Genomic DNA, 27,303 nt, shown 5'->3' with positions numbered 1-27,303 from the left:
AATCGGCAATAACAATTGGCAATCGATCGTTGCGCTGGAAGCAGGTGCGTAGTTGATAGACGAGCGTACCCTGCTTGTTACGATCGTCCGTGATACTCCGCTATTTCAGCGGGTCGATGGCCAATTCGTCCGATAATGTGTTTGGGCGAATCGCTATCGTGTACGTAGCTATAGTTAAGTTTCTCCATGATCAATCTTGAAGAGAATTGATTGTAGAAAGATTTTACTGTACATAGTTACATGCGTATGATTATCGCCACGTTCGTCCACTCGATCCACCAGCAGCAACCAAACACAACAGGCATGTGGCCACCTTTATTCGGTGAGTGAGCTAGTAAGCCAGCCAGTTTATCCAGCCGCTAATAGAGCAGGCGAGTAATGCTTAAAAAAATCCGTAGTTGTTGCACTCGCGTACTTAAATGTATATTATAAATAACCATGCTGGTAGTAATGTACAGAATAGTTGGTGTAGTTGTGTTTGCGATTTCATAATTTATTATTAATTTTAATATCCATGGTATTGGTTGGATGGATTTACGTAGAACGATTATGTTTTAAATGGTTTGCAATGTGGTTCCTTATGTCAGCAAGATTTTCTGAAGGTCGGGAAGCAATGTTTTGGAGATCGGTCAAGCCCCCTTCACTTCTCCAATCTCCATCGACTCGTCGCCCGCGAACAACCCTATCAAATGCAGACGGGGGTGTGTATGTGTCCCGCGAAGCATGCTTGCGCAAAAAATTGTGCAAGTAAACTGTTGTCAAAACAATGTTTTTGGCAACATCCGGCTGCAGTTGTATGCCTTTGAGCACTCTCCATCGATTCGCTAATATTCCAAGCGAATTTTCAACTGGCATACGACAAGTAGAGTGCATTTTGTTGAATATACGCTCCATTGAATCAGGAGGATGCACCCCGCTGTACGGTCTTAAGCAGTAATTGGTAAAGGCAAATGCCTTGTCACCGAGAATTAAGTATGGGACTGGGGTTTGGTACGGGACCTGCAATGGCGTTGCTGGTGGAATGTTTAGTTGGTCGTTTTCTAGCTTGTGATACAGCCGTGTGTTTTTAAATATTCCACCGTCCGATATTCCTCCCTTACCACCAGCATCTGCCCATAAAAAGTTATAATCAGCATCGACCACAACCATTAATACAATACTAAAAAATTTTTGATAGTTGTGATATTCGGATCCGCTATTACGAGGGCAAATAATTTCAACGTGCTTCCCATCGATTGCACCTATTGCGTGAGGAAATCTCCAGCGCTGCTCAAATCGTCTTGAGATTGCAAGCCATTCTTCTTCGGTAGAGGGTAGCTAAAAGAAAATAAAATAGAGGAATGATTTCAATGCATGTTTTAGTTACTGTATATTTTAGAGCTTATGAGAAACATAAATTATGATTTTAATGTTCATTTTCTTTTTTTTTCAGCTTGGCTACGACGATGAGGGCCTCACTCCCCGTTCCCTCGTGGAGGCAGCCTACGCGGTTCCACAATCGTTGGACGACATCGATTGGGATGCCGCGGTTGCCTTCGACCCCGAGCCATTCTCTCCCACTCCTTCTTCCTACCCTTCTGCCTTATCCGTCACTCCTGGCACGATCCGCGAGGGAAACGGTGTGAGTGGGGCCCTCAACAACCGGCTGCAACAACCGGTTTCGGGTGCAACAGGCGCACCGGAAACCGCAGATCCGGACGATTTCGGCCGGTACGTGGCCGATGAGCTTCGGCTTATTCCGTCTCCAAAAAGGAGACGTATTATGAATATTCAGCGGGAATTATTAGAAACATTAAAAAAAAATCTTTAAAAACATAACTTTGAATACTTTTTGAGTTTTGTATATCACATTAGTTACTTGATTGAAGAGCTACGTTCGAGGAAAAAAAAAGTTTCCGTTTTACATGAACCTTTTAGTAATGGGCGGGTCGACCCGAACCTATCGGGTCGGAGCCATTAGAAAGCGACCCGGAGTCGTTCGGGTCAACCCAAAAGGTATAAGTAGTTTCAGTGGGTGCAAATACTCCGGTAGGTGCGAGAAAGCATAAACGACTCCGACCCGTTGTTGCTGCGAGTTCGGGTCGGGTCGGGCCACGGTAGGTTCGGTTGCAACGAGTTCGGGTCGACCCGAAAGATCAGTAGGTGCGAGAAAGCATAAGCGACTCTGACCCGTTGGTGCAGCGAGTACGGGTCGGGTATTGAACCTACCGTGGCCCGACCCGACCCGAACTCGCTGCACCAACGGGTCGGATTCGCTTATGCTTTCTCGCACCTACTGATCTTTCGGGTCGACCCGAACTCGTTGCACCCGCGGGTCGGATTTGATTCCAACTCCGACCTAGCGCACCCGCTGCACCCACGGATCGGAATCGATTCCGGCTGACTCTTTTTATACGAGGACGTTGAAGAGGAAAACGTAGTGCAGCACATTTCACACGTTCATTCCGGCTCCGTTTTTCATGAACTATCCGCCGGCATCTACTACCCAAGCAGTGAATTTTGATCCAAAGATGCATGTAGAAAAAATGAGGTTTTTCGCTATAATTTCAACTCTACTCTCTTCATCAATACTGTTGTGTGTGGGTTGATGTCTTTATCAACCGCAATAATATTTAGAAAATCATTTTTTTACCTTCACACCGTTGTATTCATGCGATTAGAGTACAGTTGTTCGCAATGTATTCTGTTTCTCTAGCCAAAGAGTCCCCAGAGCAATGGTTGGCCCCGGCAAACGGGAAAGTTTACTGGCAGGCCCTGGTGCCTGCCACCTGGCTGAACGTTTTAAACACATAAACACTGAAGCGAGGCTGGTTACACCCGCAACTTACCTTGACATAATCCCGCAAAGCCTCGATAAGACATGCGCACGTCTCTTTAACTATTCTGCTGATAGAATGCCTCGACACCTAAAATTATATGTTGATTGATAAAAGTGTGCTTAGCAAAAAGCAAATAGCTAAAATAATATTACTTACCCGGAACACGTATTGGAGGCTGGTAAATGTCTCTCCAGTCGCAAGATAACGCAATGTTATCAGCAGCCTTTCCTGTTCCGTGATTGCTTTGCGGAAATCTGTGTCCATTTTCGCAATTTTTGGACCAACAAGGGACAGTAAATGGAAGAAATCTTCCTTCTTCATCCTTAAAAATCGGTTCATCGTCTCGTATATACCCGATGTCGTGATGTCGGTCAGTAGCCGGTTGCCGGTTTCGTTTCGGTTCAGGAATAAGTCTTAAACCCACAAACGACGTGCATGCGGACTACGGGAACGAGATCGGGAACGATCCCGGACTTCGTTGTTGTCATTTTCAAGCTCTGGCTCGCTCATTTTTCCAAAAAATCGAGAACCACCAACATTTTCACTTCTACTAAACACCGGCCGGCAAACGATTCAAACAATAAACAATGCACACTGCTACGATCAAGGTGATAACATTGACTACAATTATATGTGGAAGATTTAGCTGTGGAAGCCATGATGGATGGAGTTTGGCAGATGGGAAGGAATGTTGTCGTGCGCTTTGTATGAAGCTTAGGCACCCAACTGTCAAATGACGATTTGCCCCGCAGTACTCGGCGTCCTGACCTGTAGCAATTTATTGATTTTGATCAACATGTCAAACGGCATACAGACAGCCTGGTCGAAAATTGATGAGACACCAAGCATGAATAATTTTGGCACTTAAATTATACCCACATCTAGCTTGCGCTGGTCGCCGCCAGATGCGCTAGTGAATATAAAAATTACGCTTGCGAGTACGATCAATGTAGCCCGGCCTTAACGCGGTACTGTTCGGTGGGTTTTTTACGATGTTTTATTTGCGATCAACTTTCTACGTGTGCTCTGTTCTTGATCTCCTTGCGAACACACACTCACACAACGCTTCGGCTTGTGGTTTAACAGTTCAAAAACGCGGTAATCTGTCAGAGCGCAGATTGCGTCACTCGGTGGCTGTCAGCTGCCATGATGCCAGGCATTCTTAACAGATGTAACGAATAAAATCCACTACCAACGACAAAAAAACAAAATTCTACACTTAACCATCCTTGAATCGTAGATATAAACGTCTATAAATGCTTGACAGTTGTATCTCATGATTCTCATTCTCTCATGAGCGTCGAATGGAATTCGTCGTTTGAAGCCGGTACTCGCCCCGAAAGTTTTAGTAATAGTGAAAAAGATCCATGCATTTTTCTCGTGATAATAATTTCATCTTCCATTAGTTCTTCTAAATTCCTCTCAAATCTGTTGGTTTCATATTTATCTATTTCAAGACTATGTTCGATCGTATTTGAAAACTAAACCTAACATTAAAAAGCCACTCTTGTTTTTACGAGTTTGGCGATTAAACACTGTTGCTTTCTACTAGTGCAATGATTAACAAAGTGCATTTTTTTAAGGAATCAATTATCAATTTTTCTAAAATGGCAAATGGCTTGCTCGAAAAGCATTTTGATAGTTATTAAATGTAGTTTTGCCTCGAAAATTTTTCAGCATATCCTTAACTTTTAAATGTTTGCATTACAATTTAATAACAGGAACTACTGCTTTCGAAGTTTATTTGGCCGATATCATTGTAGAAAAATAACTTTATCAACAATGGCAGTGTCCGATAGCATCATTGAATTATTTTCTAAAATTTTATAATGTCATAAAGCGCAAAGATTTTTTCCTTCTGGTCCGCGGATCTCGATCATTTTAGTAAATTTAGCCCTTTACCTCAAAAGTTTGCCAACCGCTGATCTAGATAGATGGGGCCCCATCCTAACAGAATAAGTACGGCCCATTAAGTATGATCTCAGCCATGCAACTAGAGGATCTGAAAGACCAAGTCTGTCGTGTTTTGCTAGTAATATGACGTGAGATATCCTGTCGAAGGCGGCTTTTAAATCGGTGTAAATGACATCTACTTGAAAGCGAGCAGCAATGGATTTATCGTAGCTACTGATGAATTGCATAAGGTTTGTGGTTGTTGATCTGATAGGGACAAATCCGTGCTGATTCGGGCTGATGAAATTGCGGGCAGAAGCCAGTAACGGTTCATAAACAAGCAGCTCAAGCACTTTTGCAATGGTCTCTAGCGATGTAATGCCGCGATAGTTAGAAGCGTCCTGCAGCAAACCAAGACTTAAGAAGCCAGCGTAGCCCTTCGGAAACAGGCATACGCTGGGGGAAAGCCGCTCCTAACATGGACAACAGACGCTCCCAGGTAGAGTCATGAAGATCAATCATCTACCCCCCTCTCAATTTAGCTATGCAACCCATCCGCCCAAGGAGCTGGGTTTCCCCGTATATCCAAGCTTGGATAATTGAGAGACATGTTACCGTTCTGTACGACGGGGGAGTATTGAGTAGGAGTAGGAGATGGAGAGCCTATCTTAACCTTCTAGAGGCTTCGGATCTACCCCCGAATAACTTGTTCATTTCAATTTTTTAACGATGAACCGCTGAAGCGTTGTGAAGAAGTGTTGCAGAGTTACTTTTATAGTAGCAACAGAAAATAAACAGAGGGTGAAATATCGAGGTCCATGATGGAACAGGAAATTAACGGAAATGGAAAAAAAATCATGTCAAAGACATTCAGTTTCTACTTGTTAAGAAATTGTAAAACAGGATAGACAAAACTCCTGGCTTCTTACTATACTAAACCGTTTCGAAACAACCCCCCCCCCTACCCCCTACCCCACTCGTTGGACGGGAGGAGGGGTAATGTAATCCTAAATGTAGCCACATGGGGGACAAAGCGGCAAAAAGTTTGAAAACCACTGGTTAAGATCAAAAGATGTTACTCGAAACCCTCGTAATGTTAAGCGGGATTCGTTCGTTGTCAAAGAGCTCTAAGTGATGTTTGGATTATTCATTTACCTGGCTTTTCATTGGATCTGTGTTAAGTTGACACATGTAACCTCCTCGATCTTCTTCAGTGACTGATTTGATGTGCAAATTCCAAGTATTTTGATCAGCATGTGATACCGTCACTCTTGGGTTGTGTGTAATAACGTGCTCATGTATTGCTTGAATAGCTTTAGTGTCTGCTTTTAACCATCCCACCTGAAAAAAAAAGAATTTATTAAAATATAATTGGATTTAGAAGAAACGATTTTTTTTAAATCCCAATTGAGCCTGTTTCGTTTATAAAACCGTAGGCTCAAATTTTAGCCTCCCACTAAACAAATTTGAGCAGTTTGCGAGCTCGCAAACAAACATCGCACTCCATACAACATCATAGTCCCAGAGCCTTGCAATGGTTCCCTGCTAATCTTTGGGATGGTTACGAATAGTATCTCCTACTCGAAATACTTTATAATTAGTAAAAACCGAAAAACTGATTGTGAATTCACCCACAATCATAAACACCTTGTCCCGCTGCGCAAAGCGACGGAAGAAATCATGGCGTTCGGAGAATTTTATCATGCCATCCTTTTCTCTCCTACGGCAAATTTGTCAAGCAGCTCGTCGAGCTGCCCGTCCCTGGCTCCGCCTCATACCCTTCGTCTGAGCACGATGTCGAAGGTTTGGATGTGCGGGTGCGTCAGACGGCCAATCGCTGTCAGCCGTTGTCCGTGCTTTTTCCCTCTATAGCGCTATCTCTTTCTCGCGTGTGGTCAATGCTCGCGAGCTGTTGTGGCGCCAAAAATGTCGTTAACAAACATTGCGGCGATGAAGTTGCATTTTCACAAACCAAACCAAAAAAGCACAATGAGTTCAAACGCTGCCACGTAAAAATGACTATGGAATCGCTAGTTCACGCAGGAGGGTTTGTTGTGCATCGCGCAGAACTCTAATTCGCATTGACACGTTCAGCCCGGCGCTGATTTTCGCACTTTCCGTTCCACCAGCATCAAGAACGCAAGCTGATTGTGAAACCAGCATCCTGGATGGGGGGGCGGGGGTGGTGGCCATGGGACTCCTACGATCATTAGTCACAGACCCTAAAATCGTTGTCGCCATGGGGGGAGGGGAGGTGCAAATGGTTCTCCAGCCACGGAGCCCTAACGACCATCTCTCCGGGGGCCCTTGTCGTTAATACTCTGTACATTTGTAGAGATCATCGGCGACCGCCTAGTCCGCCTACCGTTAGGTCCGCCGCTGGTTCATGACGGTGTTTTTTTATCGTGGAGGTCCATCCATCCCCCTGCCTGCAGCGTATACATCGAGCAGGAGACAGTGTGGCAGTACCCCCGTCGTGGGTTCTAAGCCTGCGAACAAACGGCGTCCACAGGCCTGCCCACGCCCGAAGGCAGAGCTGATGGCATACGATTCTATCTTCACCATTAACTTGAGAGGGACAGAGCTTATACCCCGAACGTACCCGAAAGGTATGCATGCTTTACTCATCAGGATCTAAAGGCAAGGACAAGGCAAAAGAGACACAGAAAAATTTCCTCACGGCTATGTCCTTTTGATGCGTTGTCTATGCGTCTCGCTCGGTATCACAGCAGCATACGGCAGGTAAGCAGTACAAATGCTGCTACCTGATACGCACACATGTTTATCGAACACAACTATTCGGTTCGGCTCGGTAAACTACACGAGGATGCCGGAACAAAAGGGTGCAGACTTTTTCATGATTTTGTATGACTTCGGCTGTTTTGGACCGTGCGTGTAGGCGCAGGCTAACCGCGTATGAACCGTCCGCCGTAGCAAGAGGTGACTATCCGGCTACGTGGTACTCAAGTCCTGAAAAGGCCGGCATGATCGTGTTGGCTATTACGCCAATAATAATAATAATAATAATAATAATAATAATAATAATAATAATAAAAAGAACTTAGCGTAGCAGTCCACACCCGGGTAAGAGTTTGTCTTGACTTTGTTGCTGCCGGGCTACCGCTGTGACGCGACAAATGCACGGAATGCACTCGACCAAAACATGAACCTACCGATCCGAACCCACTCCAAGGCATTGCCGCCCGCTAGCTGAATTGGAAAGAAATGTGCTACATATCACACGCACGTTTGCTTAGATCGTGTGTCTTTTTAATACCCCCAACAGCAGAGCCGATCTCAAAGATGCCAATGCCAATGGTTGTGTTGTCTCTCAGGTAGCGAGATCGAAAATGCATGGACGTTGTAGCCGCAGCTGATGAAAATGTACCCATCAGAATCAAATAGTTTTGGGGTTTCCAAACGCACGCACACACCCAAACACGCGCGCGCAAACTCACACACAAACACGCACGCGCAAACTCACACACACACACACACACACACACACACACACACACACACACACACACACACACACACACACAAACACACACGTGCACGCACACACACACGCACGCACGCACGCATACACACACACATGCACGCGAGCACGCACGCACGCACGCACGCACGCATACACACACGCACACATGCACGTACCCACGAAAGCGCGAACGCAAGCACGCACCCACGAAAGCGCGAACGCCAGCACGCACCCACGAAAGCGTGAACGCAAGCACGCACCCTCCACCAAACCCCCCCTCCCCTTCCGCAATCATCAGCTATCATATAGCGCATCCTCATCCCTAGCGCCGGGCGGGGTGGGAAATCGCGACATGATAGAGTGAACGGTCACTTTCCCCGCGCTGTGTGCGTGTGTGCGTGTGTGTCGAGACACAAAAACTCGAGACAGATTTCGACACATTAAAAAAATATATTTTTTAGTCACTATACACTGTGCTTCATGATGCTTAGAAGGTCGTTAATGCTGCTGGCGGATGTGTTGCTCCGTCGCAGCGCCCAACGCCAGTGCTTTACACCGAGTCGGGTATATTTTTCCTTCGTCGACCGGAGAGTGCCTCCGACTATTAAGAAACGAGCGATTCTGAGGTTTGTGTTCGAATGCGCTTACTTTATTTAGGTTTTCATCTCTTATATGCTATTTAGTTGCTGACTGCATATAGGTCAGCTAACTGTGACTATGACTATTTTGATAACAAGTTGTATTTATACTTAATGCGACATGTACCTATGGTTTATGAATTGCGTAAAGTTACTTCCTCGTTTGAACCGTGAGAACGGTTGACTACCTGTTTATGTTTGTTGCGTTTCTGAAGCGCGCGCTATTGCTTGAGGCGTGTTTTGCTTGAACTTTGTTTTAACTTGAGGTGTTTTATCTTGAAGTGTTTTACTTCGCTACATCCGCATAAATGCTTTTACTTCATAATGAGGTCGTACGCAATATCCCAGCCCCCGTAACTTCTCGTGAGAGGTTACGCTTCTGTTGGTGCCTTAAACGGCGGAGGACGTTGACGTCTTCTATTACATCTTTTAATCATAAAAATCGCAAATATAGTTAATGGTATGAGCGCGAGCGTTGTTATTCGGGTAGGATTGTTTTATATATTGTTGAGGAGTACTTTTGCTTTACTACTTTTTCTGATTCCTCTATGAACTTTAAGCCTAGTGCGATTGCTCTTTTTGGAGCGTGTCCAACTAGAGCACCAGTCGATTGAACGCGTTTTCCTATCCTTAATTTGCACCGTTTTCTCTCTAATCATGTGTACCGGTCGGATTTCTATGTTTGTAACAAATTTTTCTGATTTGGGGGCTGCTAATGTTTTTTGTTTCAAGAAATCTGGACACTCTAGCCATATCGAGAGCCCCTGTTTAGGTTTCGTAGCTTCGTCTGCTAGATTGTCTTTTGAAGCTACCCAGTGCCACTGAATTCTTGATGTTCGATGGATGATTTCCCCTATTCGACATGCCACAAATTGTTTGTAATTACGAGCTTCTGAATTGATCCATCCTAGTACTGTCTTTGAATCTGTCCAATAGAATTCTTCATCTATATTCAGTCTCAATTCCTTTTTAATGGTATCGGCAAGTCTTACACTAAGTATTACCCCTTGAAGTTCTAACTTTGGTATTGTAAGTGGTTTTGTGGGAGCTACTCTTGACTTAGCTGCCAAAATATTGACATTTACTGTGTCTCCCTGTATTGTTTTTAGATATACCACGGCTGCGAAAGCCCTTTCTGAGGCATCTACAAATGTATGCAGCTCTCTGCGACAGTTTCCCTTAATGTTTGAATAGGATCTGACGATCTTAATGTCTTCAACAGTTTTTATAGCGTCGAGCCATTCCTGCCATTTTCTTTGGAGGTTAATTGGCAATACATCATCCCAGTCAACTTTCTCCTTCCATAGTTCTTGCATGAGGACCTTTGATTTCGTAGTGAGATTGATGACCAGGCCCAATGGGTCGTAGATTCTCATTATATTTGAAAGTATGTTCCTTTTGGTCAATTTCTTATCCTTTAGTGGTGGAATTTTAAGTTTATACCTGAAAGTATCGTTTCTCGTGTCCCAGTGCATGCCAAGAATTTTCTCGTAGGTATCATCTTTGTTTTCGATAAAATGCATCTCTTTATTCGCTCTCCTGTTCTCAGGAAGAGAGCTTATCAATTCATGAGAATTTGACACAAAGTTTCGTATAAAAAAATTAGCCTTATCATGAATTGTCATGATTTCGTTTACTGTTTTGGCAGCATCTTCAATACTAGCGAAACTATGCAGATAATCATCTACGTAATGATTATCGGTAATTGCCTTCACCGCCTTTGGGTTTTGTTGTTCGAATTTTAGAGCGTTTTGATTCTTTACAAATTGTGCACATGCTGGAGAGCATGTCGCTCCAAATGTCATTACCTGCATAACATAGACCTGAGGGTCTTTGTTAGGAGATTCTCTGTACAAAAAACGTTGGGCACACTGATCTTCTTGCTTAACCTTTACCTGGTGGAACATTTCCTTTATATCACCAGAGCAAGCAATTTCGTGTTCGCGGAATCTGATGAGTACACCAAATAGAGAGGTGGTAGCATCAGGACCGGATAGGAGGAATGAGTTCAGTGACCTTCCTTCATTTTTTGCGGCTGCATCAAATACTAGACGAGGCTTAGGTGGAAACTTGTTCTTGTTTACTATAGCAAAGTGAGGAATATAGTTTATCTTCCGGTTATATTCGAGCAGCTCCCCAGGGGTAGCCTGTCGAGCATATCCTTTGCTTAGGTATTCCGCAATAGTTCGGTGATACCATTCTTTTAATTCAACATCCTTTTCGAATTTTCTTTCTTGGGATTTTAATCTTGTTAGGGCTTGGGGATAGCTATTTGGTAACTGTGGGTTGTCTTCCTTCCAAAGTAATCCTATCTCGTATCGGTTTTCCTTATATGCCAAGGTATCCTTCATAATTTCCAACGCCTGCTGTTCTAATTTTGGCATTGGCGCTTCGTTCGATTTAACTCCAAATTCTTCAGTTGAGAAAAAAATCTGCATAAGTGACGACATTAATTTTTCATCTTCTTCTTTTTGATCTTTGATTGTAAATAGAGGACTACACTTGTTTATATCATGTTGCCAATAATGTTTTCCTCCTCCGAATATTGTCCATCCCAGACGAGTCTCTTGAGCTACCGGCTGGTTAGGTTTTCCGGAGCGATATCCAATGCTTTGAGTATAATAAGCATGTGGGAGACCTAATAAAACTGTGGGAATGGCATCATAGTAACTTTCTAAATCGATATTTTTGAAGTGTTTGTACATTTTGCTTAATTTCTTAGCATCTACCGTTTGTCTGGGAAGGTCGAGTTCCTTCACCGAGCGTAGATTCTTGATGTTGAGCATTTTATTATTTGGCCCACGAACCCTCAAAGAAACAATTTGACTATGTGGTTCGTCTTGTATGTTTCCATTCGTCCACGATAATTTAAGAGGCATATAGGGCCCTGTTAGTTGCAGCTGTTTTCTTACATCATCAACAATAAGACTTGTTGCTGACGCTGGATCCAACAAGGCAAATGCTTTTATTTACGCACATTCGTGATATAATGTGATTGGTATGATTTGATAGTAAAGCTTTCTGTCCTCTTTGTGGAAGTTTAATCTTTGTGGAGGAATGTATGAGGGGGATTGTTCCTCTTTCCTATGGAGCAACGTATGGTGTTTTTGTGAGCAACGTACCACTCTGCATTGAGCAGGAAGGCGGCAGCTAACTGCCTTATGGTTTTTGTATTTGCAGCAATTAGTACAAATGCCCTTTTGGGTTAACAGTTTCCATCTCTGCCATACTGGCTTATCTATGAGCTCTTGGCATTGAGTTGTTTCATGAGCCCTTCCACATACCAGACAATGATTGTCTTTAGAATACATCTTTGGCTGTAAGTGGGCATTTAATCGGTGCCCTCGAAATTTCTGACCATTTTCATTTGCTACCAAAACTGCCGCTAGGTCCTCGGTTGGTTTTATCCATAGTGCCAGATCACTTAAGGTGTGAATCTCTTGGTCATTTAATGTTTTTGCAATCCATTTATTTCTAAGATCTGTTGATAGCCGTGCTATGAGGTCGCTTAGGAGCCTCTGATCATTTAAATATTGTGTTCTCCCCAGTAAATTCATATTATCTACCATATTATTCAACGCGTTGGAAAACTCTATTATTGATGTTGGATTTTCTATTGAAATGTGTCTGCAAGCTGTGAGATCGTTAAGCAAAGACTTGTAGACGCTTTCGGGGTTACCATAAAGTTTTTCTAATCGGTCGATAATTTTCTCAAGATTATCAGGACTTAACATGAGACCACTGACTGATTTTATTGCATTCCCTTTTAAGTATCGCTGTAGTCTATTCAGATTCTCCAGCTTTGAAAAATTTCCTTTCTTAGTTGTTTTATCAAAGGCCGTTTTAAATCGAGGCCATAGTTTATAACTACCATCAAATTCAGGAAGTTCCATAAGCGTACTTTTGCCAGCAGAAGAACTAGCAGTTAGTGCGCTTACAAGTCTGTTAATATTTTCGGTAAGCGAAATATTTTCCTCGCTTTTTTCGGAATTCAGAGCCTTATCGCTTAGCAATTGTTTTGTTTCCTGCTTTTTTGGTTCTAATATGATTTGATCTTCAAGAGTCTTCTGCAATCTTTCTATTCCTTCTTCTTGCTGCTTTTGTGATTCTTTGTTTCGTTTTTCATTATCTATCTTTTCCTGCAATAATTTCTCTGTTTGAATTAATGCTTCTCGCATTTCTTTCCCGTCGTTTGCGGCTTCGTTTAATTCCTCTTGTAACCGCTCCAAATCCTTTTTATTGTTATTACTTTGTTCTAATTCTTTCTCTCTTTTTTCCTTTAATAATTCGCAAAGTCTTTGTGATTCTTCTAGAGCCTTCTTTATCTCCTTCCTTTCTTCTTCAGATTTCTTACATTTTGAACATACGAAATTCTTTGGGGTACTCTTTACCCCCAAACAACTCAGGTGAAACCGCCTGTCGCATTCCGTGCAACTAACCTGTTTCCCCCACTCATCTTTGTTAGTACAAAGCTTACAATGACCGTTTGGATTAGTAATAAATTCCATTGTTACTCACTCAGCGTTTGAGATGCTTTTGTATGCCGTATCACGGATGTCCGCTTGCTGATGATGCTAGTCGATCTGGTGGGTTCTTCTCTGGTCCGGCTACTGCTGTATAGTCGTCTCTAGTAGGTTGGATGCTTTCTTCAATCACGTTATTGCCGGACCCGCTCTGCTGCTTGGAACGTCTGCGATCGCTGTCTGCTGCTTGAAGTCGCTGGTGCACTGACCGTTATCCGCTCGCTGTTTGTTTTGTTTGCCGGCCCTGGCAATGAGTCGCTGATTGCTGCTTGGTGCTTGGAGACGCCGGTGGACTTGCCGCTTGTCGCTCGCTGTTCGTTTTGTTTGTCGGGCCTGACGGATGAGTCACTGCTTGCTGTCCGTTCCAAACCGAGTAAGCCTACTCGTTGTTGTTTAATTCGATGTTTTTAATCAGCTATTTCCATTGAAACTTAAGCTGTTTGTTGTTACTCGTTGTTTTTATTTCGTTGTCGCCGACCTTGCTGTGTAACCACCGAATGGTCACTACGTTGGCGTAGCCTTTTGCTGATTTGGCTTTTTGACGTTTTGCCGTTGGTTTGTTTATATCGTTGTCGGTACCCTCCGTGCTCTTGTGTTCGCTAACGGTTCTCGGGTTTTGTTTATGATGTCACCTTATTCTTATGGTGTTTCGGCGGTCGTGCTTAGTTACGCACTTATTTGCCGTTCTATTCCACTCCTGGTGTTGATTTTAATGCTTTGTGCACTTTCATTCGCGGTGTTTCGGCGGTCGTGCTGGTTTACGCACCTTATTGCCGATCTATTCCACTCACGGTGCTGATTCTTACTATTTCACTCACTTTCACTCGTGGTGTTTCGGCGGTCGTGCTGGTTTACGCACCTGTAGCCTATCTATTTCACTCACGGTTGTGATCCTTACTATTTCACTCACTTTAACTCGCGGTGTTTTGGCGGTCGTGCTGGTTTACGCACCTTGTAGCCTATCTATTTCACTCACGGTTGTGATCCTTACTATTTCACTCACTTTAACTCGCGGTGTTTTGGCGGTCGTGCTGGTTTACGCACCTTGTAGCCTATCTATTTCACTCACGGTTGTGATCCTTACTATTTCACTCACTTTAACTCGCGGTGTTTTGGCGGTCGTGCTGGTTTACGCACCTTGTTGCCTATCTATTTCACTCACGGTTGTGATCTTCACTATGTTACGCACTTTAACTCGCGGTGTTTTGGCGGTCGCGCTGTTTTACGAGGAGGTCGTTAGTTCCTCTCTGGAGCCACCATTAATGCTGCTGGCGGATGTGTTGCTCCGTCGCAGCGCCCAACGCCAGTGCTTTACACCGAGTCGGGTATATTTTTCCTTCGTCGACCGGAGAGTGCCTCCGACTATTAAGAAACGAGCGATTCTGAGGTTTGTGTTCGAATGCGCTTACTTTATTTAGGTTTTCATCTCTTATATGCTATTTAGTTGCTGACCGCATATAGGTCAGCTAACTGTGACTATGACTATTTTGATAACAAGTTGTATTTATACTTAATGCGACATGTACCTATGGTTTATGAATTGCGTAAAGTTACTTCCTCGTTTGAACCGTGAGAACGGTTGACTACCTGTTTATGTTTGTTGCGTTTCTGAAGCGTGCGCTATTGCTTGAGGCGTGTTTTGCTTGAACTTTGTTTTAACTTGAGGTGTTTTATCTTGAAGTGTTTTACTTCGCTACATCCGCATAAATGCTTTTACTTCATAATGAGGTCGTACGCAACAGTCGTTGAAGCATCTTACATGTTCAAATTAAAAAAATATTAGATTAGTGTTAGACGTTCTCCTACGCTTGTTTTAAATAGGCTTCTTCACCCTCAACTGGCAGGGGCATCGAATGGTCTCATCAGCAGCGGCACGAAATAAAATAAACCATCAATACACCGATAACACTTCAAATCCCAATCCAGCTTCTCCCACAGCGTCTCAAGGTCACACACAAATTAATAAATGCTAACACCCACCAATAACAATACACAACCGCAATGCACATATGAGTATCAACGCATACACCACAACAGCCAATCAGCGGGCGGCGGAAGGCACGGGCAGAAGCGCAAGTAAGGCAAGGCAGGGTGAGGGAGGGAGAAGAAGCGGACGAGAAAATGGGTGCCAATATTTTTAAATTTTTTGACCGTTTTTTTTTGCTCCGCCGCCATAAATAGTTCGTCCATTTCCCAGCAGATGGCGCTAGACTTGCTCGACCCAGCGCAGGAATCGCTGAAGTCCAGCGCGGGGAACGGACCAAAATCTGCGCTGGCCAGCGCAGAATTTGGTACATTTTCTGCGCTGGAAACTGCTCGAATTTGCGCAGCGGGATACTAAACACCTGAATTTTGACATTTTATTTTGCAAATATCCACAATTAGAACTAGTGATCTTTTCGATGAATATCACCGAAAAAAATATAATTTATGAACAAAAATCAAAGATTATTTCATATACTATAAGATCTCGAGCAGATGATACCACACGCAATCCTCGCAATGTTTAACGGGATGTGAGAACACATGTGGGAAACATAATAGCCTACTGCAAAGAGAAGAGAAATAAAGAGTGTGAAGCAGCTAGGCCGCCGCAACCAAATCAAGAGAGTGATTTCCCATTTCAATCCGAATAACTGGGAGAGAGTGATGACATGCGAGAGAGAATAAAACTAGAAACACGAGAGAGGGCCACATGAAGCGCTTTCGGGTTTTTTCGCCTTCGCGCACAGTTTGCGTTATGCGCGCGAAAAAGTGAGCCTTGATGAGCGCGATGGCTCCCATACAAAAGCCTTCGGCTTTGCTATCTGCCCGCTGCGCAAATTCGAGCAGTTTCCAGCGCAGAAAATGCACCAAAATCTGCGCTGGCCAGCGCAGATTTGGCCTGGTCTCCCGCGCTGTTCTTCAGCGATTTCTGCGCTGGGTCGCGCAGTTCGGGCAGTTCGGACAGTTCGGACAGTTCGGGCGGCGGCGGAGCAAAAAAAAAACGGTCAAAAACTTTAAAAAAAAAATGGCGCCCATTTTTTCGTCCGCTCTTCCTCTCCTCTCCCTCCTTCACCCTGGCTTGCCTTACTTGAGCTTCAGCCCGTGCCTTCCGCCGCCAGCTGATTGGGTGTTGTGGTGTATGCGTTGATACTTATATGTGCATTGCGGTTATGTATTGTTATTGGTGGGTGTTAGCATTTATTAATTAGTGTGTGACCTTGGGACGATGCGGGAGAAGCTGGATTGGGATTTAAAGTGTTATCGGTGTATTGATGGATTATTTTATTTCGTGCCGCTGCTGATGAGACCATTCGATGCCCCTGCCAATTGAGGGTGAAGAAGCCTATTTAAAACAAGCGTAGGAGAACGTCTAACACTAATCTAATATTTTTTTTAATTTGAACATGTTTGATGCTTCAACGACCTTCTATGCATCATGTAGCACAGTGTATAGTGGTTATATTTTTTTTTAATGTGCCGAAATCTGTTTCGAGTTTTTGGGTCTCGACACACACACGCACGCACACAGCGCGGGGAAAGTGACCGTTCACTCTATCATGCCACGATCCCCCACCCCGTCCGGCGCTAGGGATGAGGATGCGCTATATGATAGCTGATGTTAGCGGATGGGGAGGGGGGTTTGGTGGGGGGTGCGTGCTTGCGTGCGCGCTTTCGTAGGTGCGTTCTCGCGTGCGCGCGTTCGTAGGTGCCTTATCGCGTGCGCGCGCGCGCGTTTGTTTGTGTGTGTGTGTGTGTGTGTGAGTTTGCACGCGTGTTTGTATGTGTGCGTGAGTTTGGAAACCCCAGAACTATTTGATTCTGATGGGTACATTTTCATCCGCTGCGGCTACAAAGTCCATGCATTTTCGATCTCGCTACTTGAGAGACAACACAACCATTGGCATTGGCATCTTTGCGATCGGCTCTGCTGTTGGGGGTGTTAAAAAGGCACACGATCGAAGCGAACGTGCATGTGATATGTAGCAAATTTCTTTCCCATTCCGCTAGCGGACGCAAGTGGAAACAAAACTTGAATTGAATTCATACAAAAGAGGATTCTGGATTTGTTTATTACGGTGCGCGTATGGTGCTGCACCAGTCCGTCCAGAATCGGGCGGCTTGTTGACTTGTCGGTATCGTGACGCCGATTGACCGGCAATGCCTTGGAATGGGTTCGGATCGGTAGATTCATGTTTCGGTCGAGTGCATTCCGTGCATTTGTCGCGCCACAGCAGTAGACCTGGCAGCACCAAAGTCAAAACAAAAACCTTCCCCGAGTGTGGACTGCTATGCTAAGTTCTTATTATTATTATTCTTATTATTATTGGCGTAATAGCCAACGCGATCATGCCGGCCTTTTCCGGACTTGAGTACCACGTAGCCAGATAGTCACCTCTTTCTACGGCGGACGGTTCATACGCGGTTAGAACCCACGACGGGGGTACTGCCACACTGTCTCCTGCTCGATGTATACGCTGCAGGCAGGGGGATGGATGGACCTCCACGATAAAAAAAAAACACCGTCATGAACCAGCGGCGGACCTAACGGTAGGCGGACTAGGCGGTCGCCGATGATCTCTACAAATGTACAGAGTATTAACGACAAGGGCCCCCGGAGAGATGGTCGTTAGGGCTCCGTGGCTGGAGAACCATTTGCACCTCCCCTCCCCCCATGGCGACAACGATTTTAGGGTCTGTGACTAATGATCGTAGGAGTCCCATGGCCACCACCCCCGCCCCCCCATCCAGGATGCTGGTTTCACAATCAGCTTGCGTTCTTGATGCTGGTGGAACGGAAAGTGCGAAAATCAGCGCCGGGCTGAACGTGTCAATGCGAATTAGAGTTCTGCGCGATGCACAACAAACCCTCCTGCGTGAACTAGCGATTCCATAGTCATTTTTACGTGGCAGCGTTTGAACTCATTGTGCTTTTTTGGTTTGATTTGTGAAAATGCAACTTCATCGCCGCAATGTTTGTTAACGACATTTTTGGCGCCACAACAGCTCGCGAGCATTGACCACACGCGAGAAAGAGATGGCGCTATGGAGGGAAAAAGCACGGACGACGGCTGACAGCGATTGGCCGTCTGACGCACCAACACATCCAAACCTTCGGCAGCATGCTCAGGCGAGGGGTATGAGGCGGAGCCAGGGACGGGCAGCTCGACGAGCTGCTTGACAAATTTGCCGTTGGAGGGAAAAAGATGGCATGATAAAATTCTCCGAACGCCATGATTTCTTCCGTCGCTTTGCGCAGCGGGCTGCTAGATTTTGTCGTGCGGGTATGCTTTCCGCACGTTCAAGCGTAGGCATAGTGACGTAGATGGCACTTTGCGCAGTGTTGCGTTGCACCATCTTCACATCCACACCCGTTGCTGCCACTTTAAAAAGGAAGTTCACGGTTTGTTCTAGGGTGGGTCGCTTAGGAGCCTCCGAATAGTCGATACGGAAGGTGTTCCTTCCGTATGTTTCGGTCGTACACATTATGGCTTGCAAATCAAAACAACAACACGTCCTCTCTTGTTGACGTTTGCAAGCGAACTGTCATTTATCATCAATTTAAATAATAATAATTATCAAAATAATAATAATAATAATAATATCACAATAATAATCAAAATAATAATAATACAAATAATAATAAAACACAAAAGTCAGTCTGGACTCATGTGGGCGATCTCGGTGGTTAGAGATAAATAAGTACCTGACGGGTATTGTAGACAAGGATGCAGACAAGGATGGAAGGAGGCACCTATGGATCGAAGAGACTGGCCATATCTGTACGAATAGTTCTGCTGTTGCTGGCGGTGCAAATTTTCGAGTTCAAATGTGTTTACTTACTTTGTTGAACTAAATCCTTCTTGTCTCTATATAATTTATCTAATAGTCGTATTCAACGGTTTGAAGATTTTTTTTATAGGTTTTTCATAGTTATAGTACTCCCAACGGATATGATTCCAATTGAAATGCGCGGCAAACAGTTCATTATTCGAAGGAAATACCTAGAACCTAAGCTGTCACGAACACCGTAGTCCTATCCGAATTCTTCCTACTTCCCACTCCTTCTGAATTCACACCACTTCCAACGACACATACACAGGTCGCTTTTGTTTACTCATTGTGCGGTATAGGGTACAATTTCATGCGTCAAATTGCATCAACCGCCTAGTTTGTTTTAATTTTTGTTTGTTTTGTATTGTGGTTGTATACCAACGAATACAATTGAATCCGCCAAGCAAGAACAGCTATTGGCGCCGCAACCGATCTTACAGGGTTTCGAATCATATAAGGGAATAGTTCAATCACTTACCCGGCGCTCTAACACCAATCGAACACGACATCAAACATGAACAATGTATGGGATTTGACTTGTTTGAATGTTTGTGTCAGACAGTGCACCTCCATATGATTATATGGGTTTGTCCGTGTCGGATGTCGTGTTCAATTGCTGCTAGAGCGCCGCCTTAGGGGAATGTTGCAAATCGGTAGAGGAATATTGCAAGCAAGTTGTGGATGTTTGCAATTACTTAGGGGAGTGTTGCAATCAATTAGGGGAATTTTGCAAGTGTACTGTGAAGCTGTCGTTAGACGGTGGGTGCCGGTGTAAAAAGCTTCGAATGGATACCGATGATGTTTTTTTTAAAAAAACATCATTTGGAGTTGTTTTCGTGTGGGATTCTGCTGCACACATGATAAACTAAATAAATCCTGCTGCGGAGCCATAATTAAACAAGATAAGTTAGTAAGATTGACGAAAATATTTTAAGGTATTTACAGCGGCACCCACAGTCTGATGACAGCTCCACAGTACGCTTGCAAAATTCCCCTAATCGATTGCAACACTACCCTAAGTGATTGCAAACATCCACTGCTTATCCATGCAATATTCCCCTACCGATTTGCAACATTCCCCTAAGTGATTGAACTATTCCCTTATATGATTCGAAACCCTGTACTTCATAAAGCTTGCGAAAATTCGACGTTTGTTTACATATTTTCAGGCCGAAATAATCTTGTGTGAAAATAAGAGGCTTGTTGTGCATGTGGTACGGAGTGTTGACATGATTTCTATGTTTTTAACATCGTTTCTTGTTTTTCTATGTTTTTTCTAAGTTTTTAACATCGTTTCATCATGTTTGATATCCTTTTCGAAATAATATGTATGTTATCCACCGGACCGCCCAAGTAACATTTTAAATTTTATATTAATTTTAACGTTGTTGTTACGGTTATTCTTAAGCCTCCCTTTTTCATTTGAATGGCTTGTATGACTATAATAAAACTCACTTAGGACTGAAAGGGCCCATCTACAGAACTCTGTTAAGAATACTTGATAAAACCATTTCTAGACCTTTAAGATGTGAGGTGTGAATAAATTATCAAAATTACAGCATAATAATAATAATTATGATAGCATGTTGAAATACATTATAATAATTTTAAAAATATCAAAGCGCCTCAATAATAAGCAACTTTTTAGTATAAAACTAAATTATTTTAAAAATAAAGTTTTTCATTGAAACGCCCTCAATTTGCACAACAAGCTTTTTCAAGGCTGTGGAATAATAAACATACCGAGAAAAACATTTGGAAAATTGCCATTTTTTTTATTTGCCTTGTAAATTATGAATTGGTTTACCTACACATCAACATGGCTGACACATTTTGGATACACAAATCAACAATCTTATGCATTAAAATGGATTCCATTGGCTTAAGATCAAGAGGACTTTCCTAATCATAAGTTCAGTCGATTTGTAGTGCTGTATGTGTGGCTAAGATAGTTTTAAACAGCACATAGCTTTAGTAAGCACTTGTGCAGACTAACAAATTTTAAGACTCTCCACGTACAGGTAGTGTCCGAGATACGCGGATCCTGGTATATGCAAATTTACACAATCGTGGGTTTCTGAATTTGACAGTTCTTTGCAGAAATTGTATTGATTTGATACAATATCAGTTAATAGCAACATGATTGAATAATAACCACCCACTGCAAGCAAAAGGAAAAAAAAACTTAAATATATAATGACTGAAAACCGCTTCTTCATGATTTGCGTTAATAGCGTATCTCAGATGCAGCCTGCATAGTTTATTCCAAGTTCCCTTCATTCAAGATTTAATAAGCATTTAATAAGATCAGTTGATCTTGATGTCCCAGTCTCAAATAACGAGTCTTAAAATATGCTTAAGAATACATCTACTGGATGGTTAAAGCCAGGCATCTTTTAAGTCTTATAAGCCTTATAATCGCCTTCAGAACGTGTTAACGGTTTAATAACTTTAAAGACTTTTAAGCATCTATAAAAGACATGTTAAAACTATGTGACTTCTATTTTTGTTTTAACAGACAGTCTTAGAATTGCCTTCAGAACGTTTTAAAGTTTTAACAACTTTAAAGACTGTTAAGCATCTTCAAAAACCATGTTAAAACTATAAGGCTTACTACACTCATAGTAAAGCATTCTTTAGTCATGTTTAAGTGTAAAAGCTATAGGAAATGTTTCTTGGGCGACCATGCATCGAATCAGCGCTGTTTAACATTTTTAAGGTTTAAATAATCTAAGCTAGAGTTGTGGTTTTGAATGAAGAGTAAACAATATTTTAGTCACTATTTCTCAAACTCCACTAAAAGCAAGTATCTTGCCATTATACTAGCTTCGCAATAAGTTTGGTGTAACCAAGTTCACAATAAAAATAAATAGAATACATGATAGATACTTTGTTAACTTATGCAAAATGGAGTATATTTACCCGATACCCTCCTAAATGTCGAACATGGCAGGTAAATGTTGCATCTCTTCCTATAGCGATGGAATTGTTGATGATTGACTCAGCAAAATCTGGCTGAAATGCATATGCCACTGAAAGAAATAAAATGGTTTATTAATGTACATGAAGTAAATTTTCTCATTATGTTTTATTCTCCCAAGAACACAAAGCACAAGACTACTAGCTAATGATGGGTAACTAACGCAAGTTCAAGATGACCTGCCATGGTAACCCTTTATCAGTTGCTCATTTTATATACGGATAACTTGAAAGTATTCATTTAATATTGTGTATTACCTTTATGTGCTATAATCACACAGTTTCAATTCAAACAAAGCAAAATAATAGTTTCTTGAATGTGTAAAACTATACAGTTGGCTCTTGACTGCTGAATTGATCAGACGTGTTTTTTCTAACAGCAAGAGTACTTATCGACACTGCACGAGCGAACGAATTGTCATGGAGACAATGAAACCACGGCCCATAAGGGCAAACACTTTTAAATTAGTGTACGAGGGGATTCCGAGACGCCCTTCCCGCTCAGAGGTGATTGACTTTATTGTCGATACACTTAAAGCCGGAGAGGTCGTCACAAGAATTCAATTGTACACCTCGAGGGCAAACGTTTACGTTGAGACGGAAACGATGCAACAAGCGGAGCTGATCGTTGCACAACACCAGGGGAAGCATTCCCTAACGATCGACGGAACATCCTATCCGCTGCCAATTCTACTGGAAGACGGTGCAACGGAAGTGTGGCTGCACGAGCTTCCACCGTATGTCACGGGAGCTGAAATAGAAGCAGCGATATGTTGTTTCGGCAAGGTAGTTTCGATCACCGAGACAGAGTACGGTCGGGATAGTTAAGTGCCGGGGAAAAAACCGGGATTATCGCGGTAAAGATCATCCTTAGATCACCGGCAATCCAAATCGGACCAACAATGACCATCGCAGACGAACGCACCACTATCACTTACAATGGGCCAAATCCATACTGCCGGTATTGCCTAATGCCCGAACATACTGGTATGGGATGCATGCAGAGCAAGCGCAGCCTCGCTAAGCAAGGCGCATCATATGCCGGAATGACAAAAGCAACAGCCATCGAAGGCTCCGGCAAAAACGCTAAAAGATTCGGCTGCTCCGCATACTAGCAAAGCCGTAGCACCGAAGGCCTCGACAGCGACACCGAAGGCCCCGACGGTAGCACCGAAGGCTCCGACCGTGTCACCGAGGGCTCTGACGGTGGCTCCGACGGAAGCAAACAGCGCACCGACAGCATCGACATCATCAGCACAGGGGAAGGAATACGAGTGCACTACGTCGCTTGTTGTACCTGTGTTCAAAATTCCTCGAGATCCCTCTCCCACACCTCCCACCACCAATCCTGACCCTGATACTAAAGGTAAGCGCAGAGACGTAGACGACACACTGTCTGTGCATCGATCGAGGGAATAGTCAGGCGTAAACCTGACCGACCACCGAAAAATGCAAAGACAATTACACTAACTAGTACATACACTGATGGATAGAAAATTATTAGAGATGAATCGATACGAAAGTTTTTTGTTTGTTTCTATTAATCTAAACACCATCTCAAACACGACAAAAATAAATACGATGCGTTCATTTGTTCGATCAATTGACGCAGATGTCATTTTCTTACAAGAAGTGTATGATGGCAACATTTCGCTCCCTGGGTACAAAGTGCTCTCGAATGTGAATGTTGATAAACGTGGAACGGCGATAGCTTTACGGGAACACCTCAAATATTCTCACGTCGAACGCAGTTTAGACTCTCGTATAATATGCCTTCGTCTTGAGAATACTACTACACTCTGTAACGTTTGTGCTCCTTCTGGAAGCCAGCGTTGGTCAGAGCGGGAGGAGTTTTTCAATCATACCCTAGCGTACTACCTGCGAAATGCATGTCAGCATGTCGTTCTTGCAGGGGATTTTAACTGTGTGTTGAATCAAAAGGACGCAACGGGTGAGAGAAATATCAGCCTTGCCCTGAGGAACGCTGTAAACGGTATGGGGATGTGTGATAGTTGGGAGGCTATCAAAGGTGACTTAGTGGAGTTTTCCCACATCGCACGCGGCTCGGGTTCTCGCATCGATCGATGCTACGTATCATCTACACTCAAGACACACTTAAGCACGACTGACTTACACGTACTAGTCTTTTCTGATCATAAAGCTCTGACGGTTCGAGTAAGCCTTCCAGTAAACATTTGATCAAGATCACGAAGCAATGGATACTGGCAGCTAAGGCCTCATATTCTAACACAGGAAAATATGCAGGAGTTCAGATGCAAGTGGAATGTATGGACAAGACAAAGAAGGAACTTCAGCTGCTGGATGGATTGGTGGATTCAATTCGCCAAACCAAAAATTAAATCGTTTTTCCGCTGGAAGACGAATCAACAATACTCCCCGTTTCGCTTGCGTATGGACATGCGACTTAGAATTTAAAAAAAAACTATTACAATAATCACCTAACAAACCCAGTGGAACTTAGCAACATTAACAGAGTCAAGGGTAAAATCTTGTCTCTTCAAAGACGCTTCTCTGAAGAATACAGTATCGGACATAAAGATAGAACCCTGGTGTTTTCAACGCAGCATACACCTGTTGGGACAGGTTTATGTGTGGTTTGTGTGTTTGTGTGTGTGTGTGTGTGTGTGTGTATGTGTGTGAACATGTGTGTGTGTGTGTGTGTGTATGTATGTTTGAATGTGTATTGGTGTGTGTGTTTGTTTCACAAGTATGTCGTTTCGCATAGATTTGTTAGTAGTATTTCTGTGTTTTGGGTAAGGTTTTTGATGTAATAAGCAGAACCACCACCCTCGCGATCAGTGTTTTTTCGATCTATTAACAACTTTACGGTCTTCTTTCGCCGTGGTCTTCTGAGGACGTCCGGTTGACTTGCGCGTTTCGGTTGTCCAAGCGCGTTTCAGTTGTCCAAGCGCGTTTTGGTTGTCCAAACACATTTCGGATGTCCGAAGCGCGTTTGCGACAAAAGTGCGCGATCGTTCCATTACAAACTCGATCGTTTTGCGCTTAATGCCAGCAGCCGCCATTCGCTTTATTATATGGCGCTGATCATCGGTACAATGTTTACCTCGACCCATTGTTACTAACATTGCTTGCTTGGACCGTCAAGAACGCGCTGGTTAAAAACATGGACACGGCTGATCCCGTGCTCAGCCTGCGTTCTGCTTCTACACGTGATGAATTACATCGTTGTAGAGCAGCAAAAAAAGCGTATGGATAAAAAATATCAATGAGTAAGCGAGTGAGTGTCTACCCATTTAAATCGAGAACCGAATACTGCCGCGCTCATGAAACAAAACGCCCATTGAAAAGAACAACTGCGCGCCAGCTCAATGCACGCACAAAGTTTAACATGCGCACACAACGTTCAACGCAGAGATGCACGCAGGCATTTCTATGGCGTGCACTGGAGAAACACCTGTAAGGGAATGCCGAGTTCATTGCTGTTGTGCGCGTGTCCATTTCACATCGCTGCGCATGCACATTCATCAACCAGCACACCTGCGGTTTCTTCCGAGGAACAAGCGCTGCTGTCGATGCAAACTTTAGCTTTTATCCAAGTGCAAACGCACGCTGTCTCACATGATAACACACATTATCAGAATACTTTCCATGCAATATGAAACCATAGCAAGCTACGTTTTTCAGACACAAACCCGCGCACTTGCAAATACACATTAAAAAGCACACTCTCTTTCTACTACTACACACACACACACACACACACTCACACACACACACACACACACACACATACACACACACAAACACAAGTAACGTGGTCAAACAAGTGCAAGGTGCGTTGAAAACACCAGGGTTCTATCTTTATGTCCGATACTGTACTTACTTACTTATCCGGCGCTACAACCGCTTTGCGGTCTTGGCCTGCCTCAGGAGTGTCCGAACCCGCTCACGGTCTCGCGCCTTCGTCTGCCAGTCCGTTATCCCGGCCTTAATGGCGGACGCCTCCACGCCATCTTGCCACCTCAATTTGGGCCTACCACGCCTCCTCTGTCCTTGTGGACGGCCTAAAAATACTTTACGGGCTGGGTCGTCCGTTTCCATGCGTACAACATGTCCAGCCCACCGGAGCCTGGTGAGCTTAATACGCTGTACGACAGTGAGGTCGCCGTACATCTCGTATAGCTCGTCATTATATCGGCTCCTCTATTGTCCTTCCACACATACGGGGCCAAGTATCCTTCTGAGCATCTTCCTCTCGAACGCGGCTAAGAGGGTTTCGTCAGATTTGGACAGTGTCCATGTCTCAGAGACGTATGTGAGTACTGGTACTATATAGGTACTATATAGTCCCAGCTTCGTCCGTCGCGACAGGTTCTTTGAGGTGAACTGCTTTTTCAGGCTGTAGAATGTAGAATGACTTCAAAAGTGCGTTCACCTATCTGTACATCACGCCTACGTAGATTCGGATTATGTATAAGTAGGTCCGCTGATGTTGCCACCATCAGTTTGGTCTTTGCCTCATTTATCTACAAATAAAGACTTTCTGCCGCCTACTCGATCCCTTAATAGGCTTCCGCTATATAGGAGAGCCGCAGACCAATGATGTCTATATCATCAGCGTATGCCAGGATCTGGGTTGACTTATAGAAGATGGTTCCCGTAGTCTCCACCCTCGAGTCACGGATGGCCCTCTCTAGCGCCAAGTTGAATAGGAGACAGGCAAGCCCGTCCCCCTGGCGCAGACCCTTGGTGGTAGCAAAAGGTCCTGAGCGTTTTCCATCCACCCTCACCTGGCAAGTGACGTTGGTCATAGTCATTCTAACTAGCCTTATCAGTTTGGCCGGGATTCCAAAAGAGCTCATAGCGTCGTACAGTTTTAACCTGGCTATGCTATCGTATGCGGCTTTGAAGTCTATCAAGAGATGATATGTGTCGTTTCTGTATTCAGCCATCTTCTCCAAGATCTGCCGCATGGTGAAGATCTGATCAGTGGTTGATTTTCCGTTTCGGAATCCTCTTTGATAGTTTCCTACTCGCCGGTCTCGTAGTACAGTCGTCAACTCGTACGACTTAACAACATGCCCGTCATGGGTTCAATCCCCAAATAGACCGCGCCGCCATACGTAGGACTGACTATCCTGCTATGGGGGGAAATCTATTAGTCACTG

The 27,303-nt window shown here is 43.8% G+C and overlaps 4 protein-coding genes across 6 annotated transcripts in view; 1 reads left to right on the top strand and 3 right to left on the bottom strand.

Annotated features, from left to right (window-relative positions):
• The window catches only part of LOC125906728 (uncharacterized), a 363,957-nt gene that overhangs the window by 75,840 nt on the left and 260,814 nt on the right, over window positions 1-27,303 (top strand). The window lies entirely within an intron of this gene.
• The window catches only part of LOC120958021 (lachesin), a 234,145-nt gene that overhangs the window by 125,682 nt on the left and 81,160 nt on the right, over window positions 1-27,303 (bottom strand). For all 3 annotated transcript variants that reach the window (XM_040380582.2, XM_040380575.2, XM_040380561.2), the window contains exons 3-4: window positions 22,097-22,206; window positions 5,868-6,053 (exon numbers count right to left, since the gene is read on the bottom strand). In XM_040380582.2, coding sequence (XP_040236516.2) covers window positions 5,868-6,053; window positions 22,097-22,206 — 296 coding nt within the window. The remainder of the gene's footprint in view (window positions 1-5,867; window positions 6,054-22,096; window positions 22,207-27,303) is intronic.
• LOC125906744 (uncharacterized) overlaps window positions 1-27,303 on the bottom strand; it is a 185,444-nt gene that overhangs the window by 88,985 nt on the left and 69,156 nt on the right. The window lies entirely within an intron of this gene.
• Window positions 473-3,975, bottom strand: LOC120960871 (uncharacterized). The gene is made up of 3 exons (XM_040384402.2): window positions 2,976-3,975; window positions 2,829-2,906; window positions 473-1,317 (listed from the first exon to the last, which is right to left on the bottom strand). The coding sequence occupies exons 1-3, from the start codon at window positions 3,156-3,158 to the stop codon at window positions 535-537; spliced, it is 1,044 nt and encodes a 347-aa protein (XP_040240336.2). The 5' UTR covers window positions 3,159-3,975; the 3' UTR covers window positions 473-534.

This window comes from Anopheles coluzzii, chromosome X, assembly GCF_943734685.1.
Source record: "Anopheles coluzzii chromosome X, AcolN3, whole genome shotgun sequence".
In the NCBI taxonomy this organism is placed as follows: Eukaryota; Metazoa; Arthropoda; class Insecta; order Diptera; family Culicidae; genus Anopheles; species Anopheles coluzzii.
The sequence above is the reverse complement of the archived record's forward strand: the minus strand, read 5'-3'. Positions and strand labels throughout refer to the sequence as shown.

What these genes read in the sequence shown, in the direction of transcription:
- LOC120960871 (XM_040384402.2), bottom strand. Translation starts at nt 3,158, where the DNA reads ATGAACCGATTTTTAAGGATGAAGAAGGAAGATTTCTTCCATTTACTG. An exon ending in GCCTCCAATACGTGTTCCGG is followed by an intron (nt 2,907 to 2,975) that starts GTAAGTAATATT and finishes ATATAATTTTAG; the next exon opens with GTGTCGAGGCATTCTATCAG. An exon ending in CTTTGCGGGATTATGTCAAG is followed by an intron (nt 1,318 to 2,828) that starts GTAAGTTGCGGG and finishes ATTTTCTTTTAG; the next exon opens with CTACCCTCTACCGAAGAAGA.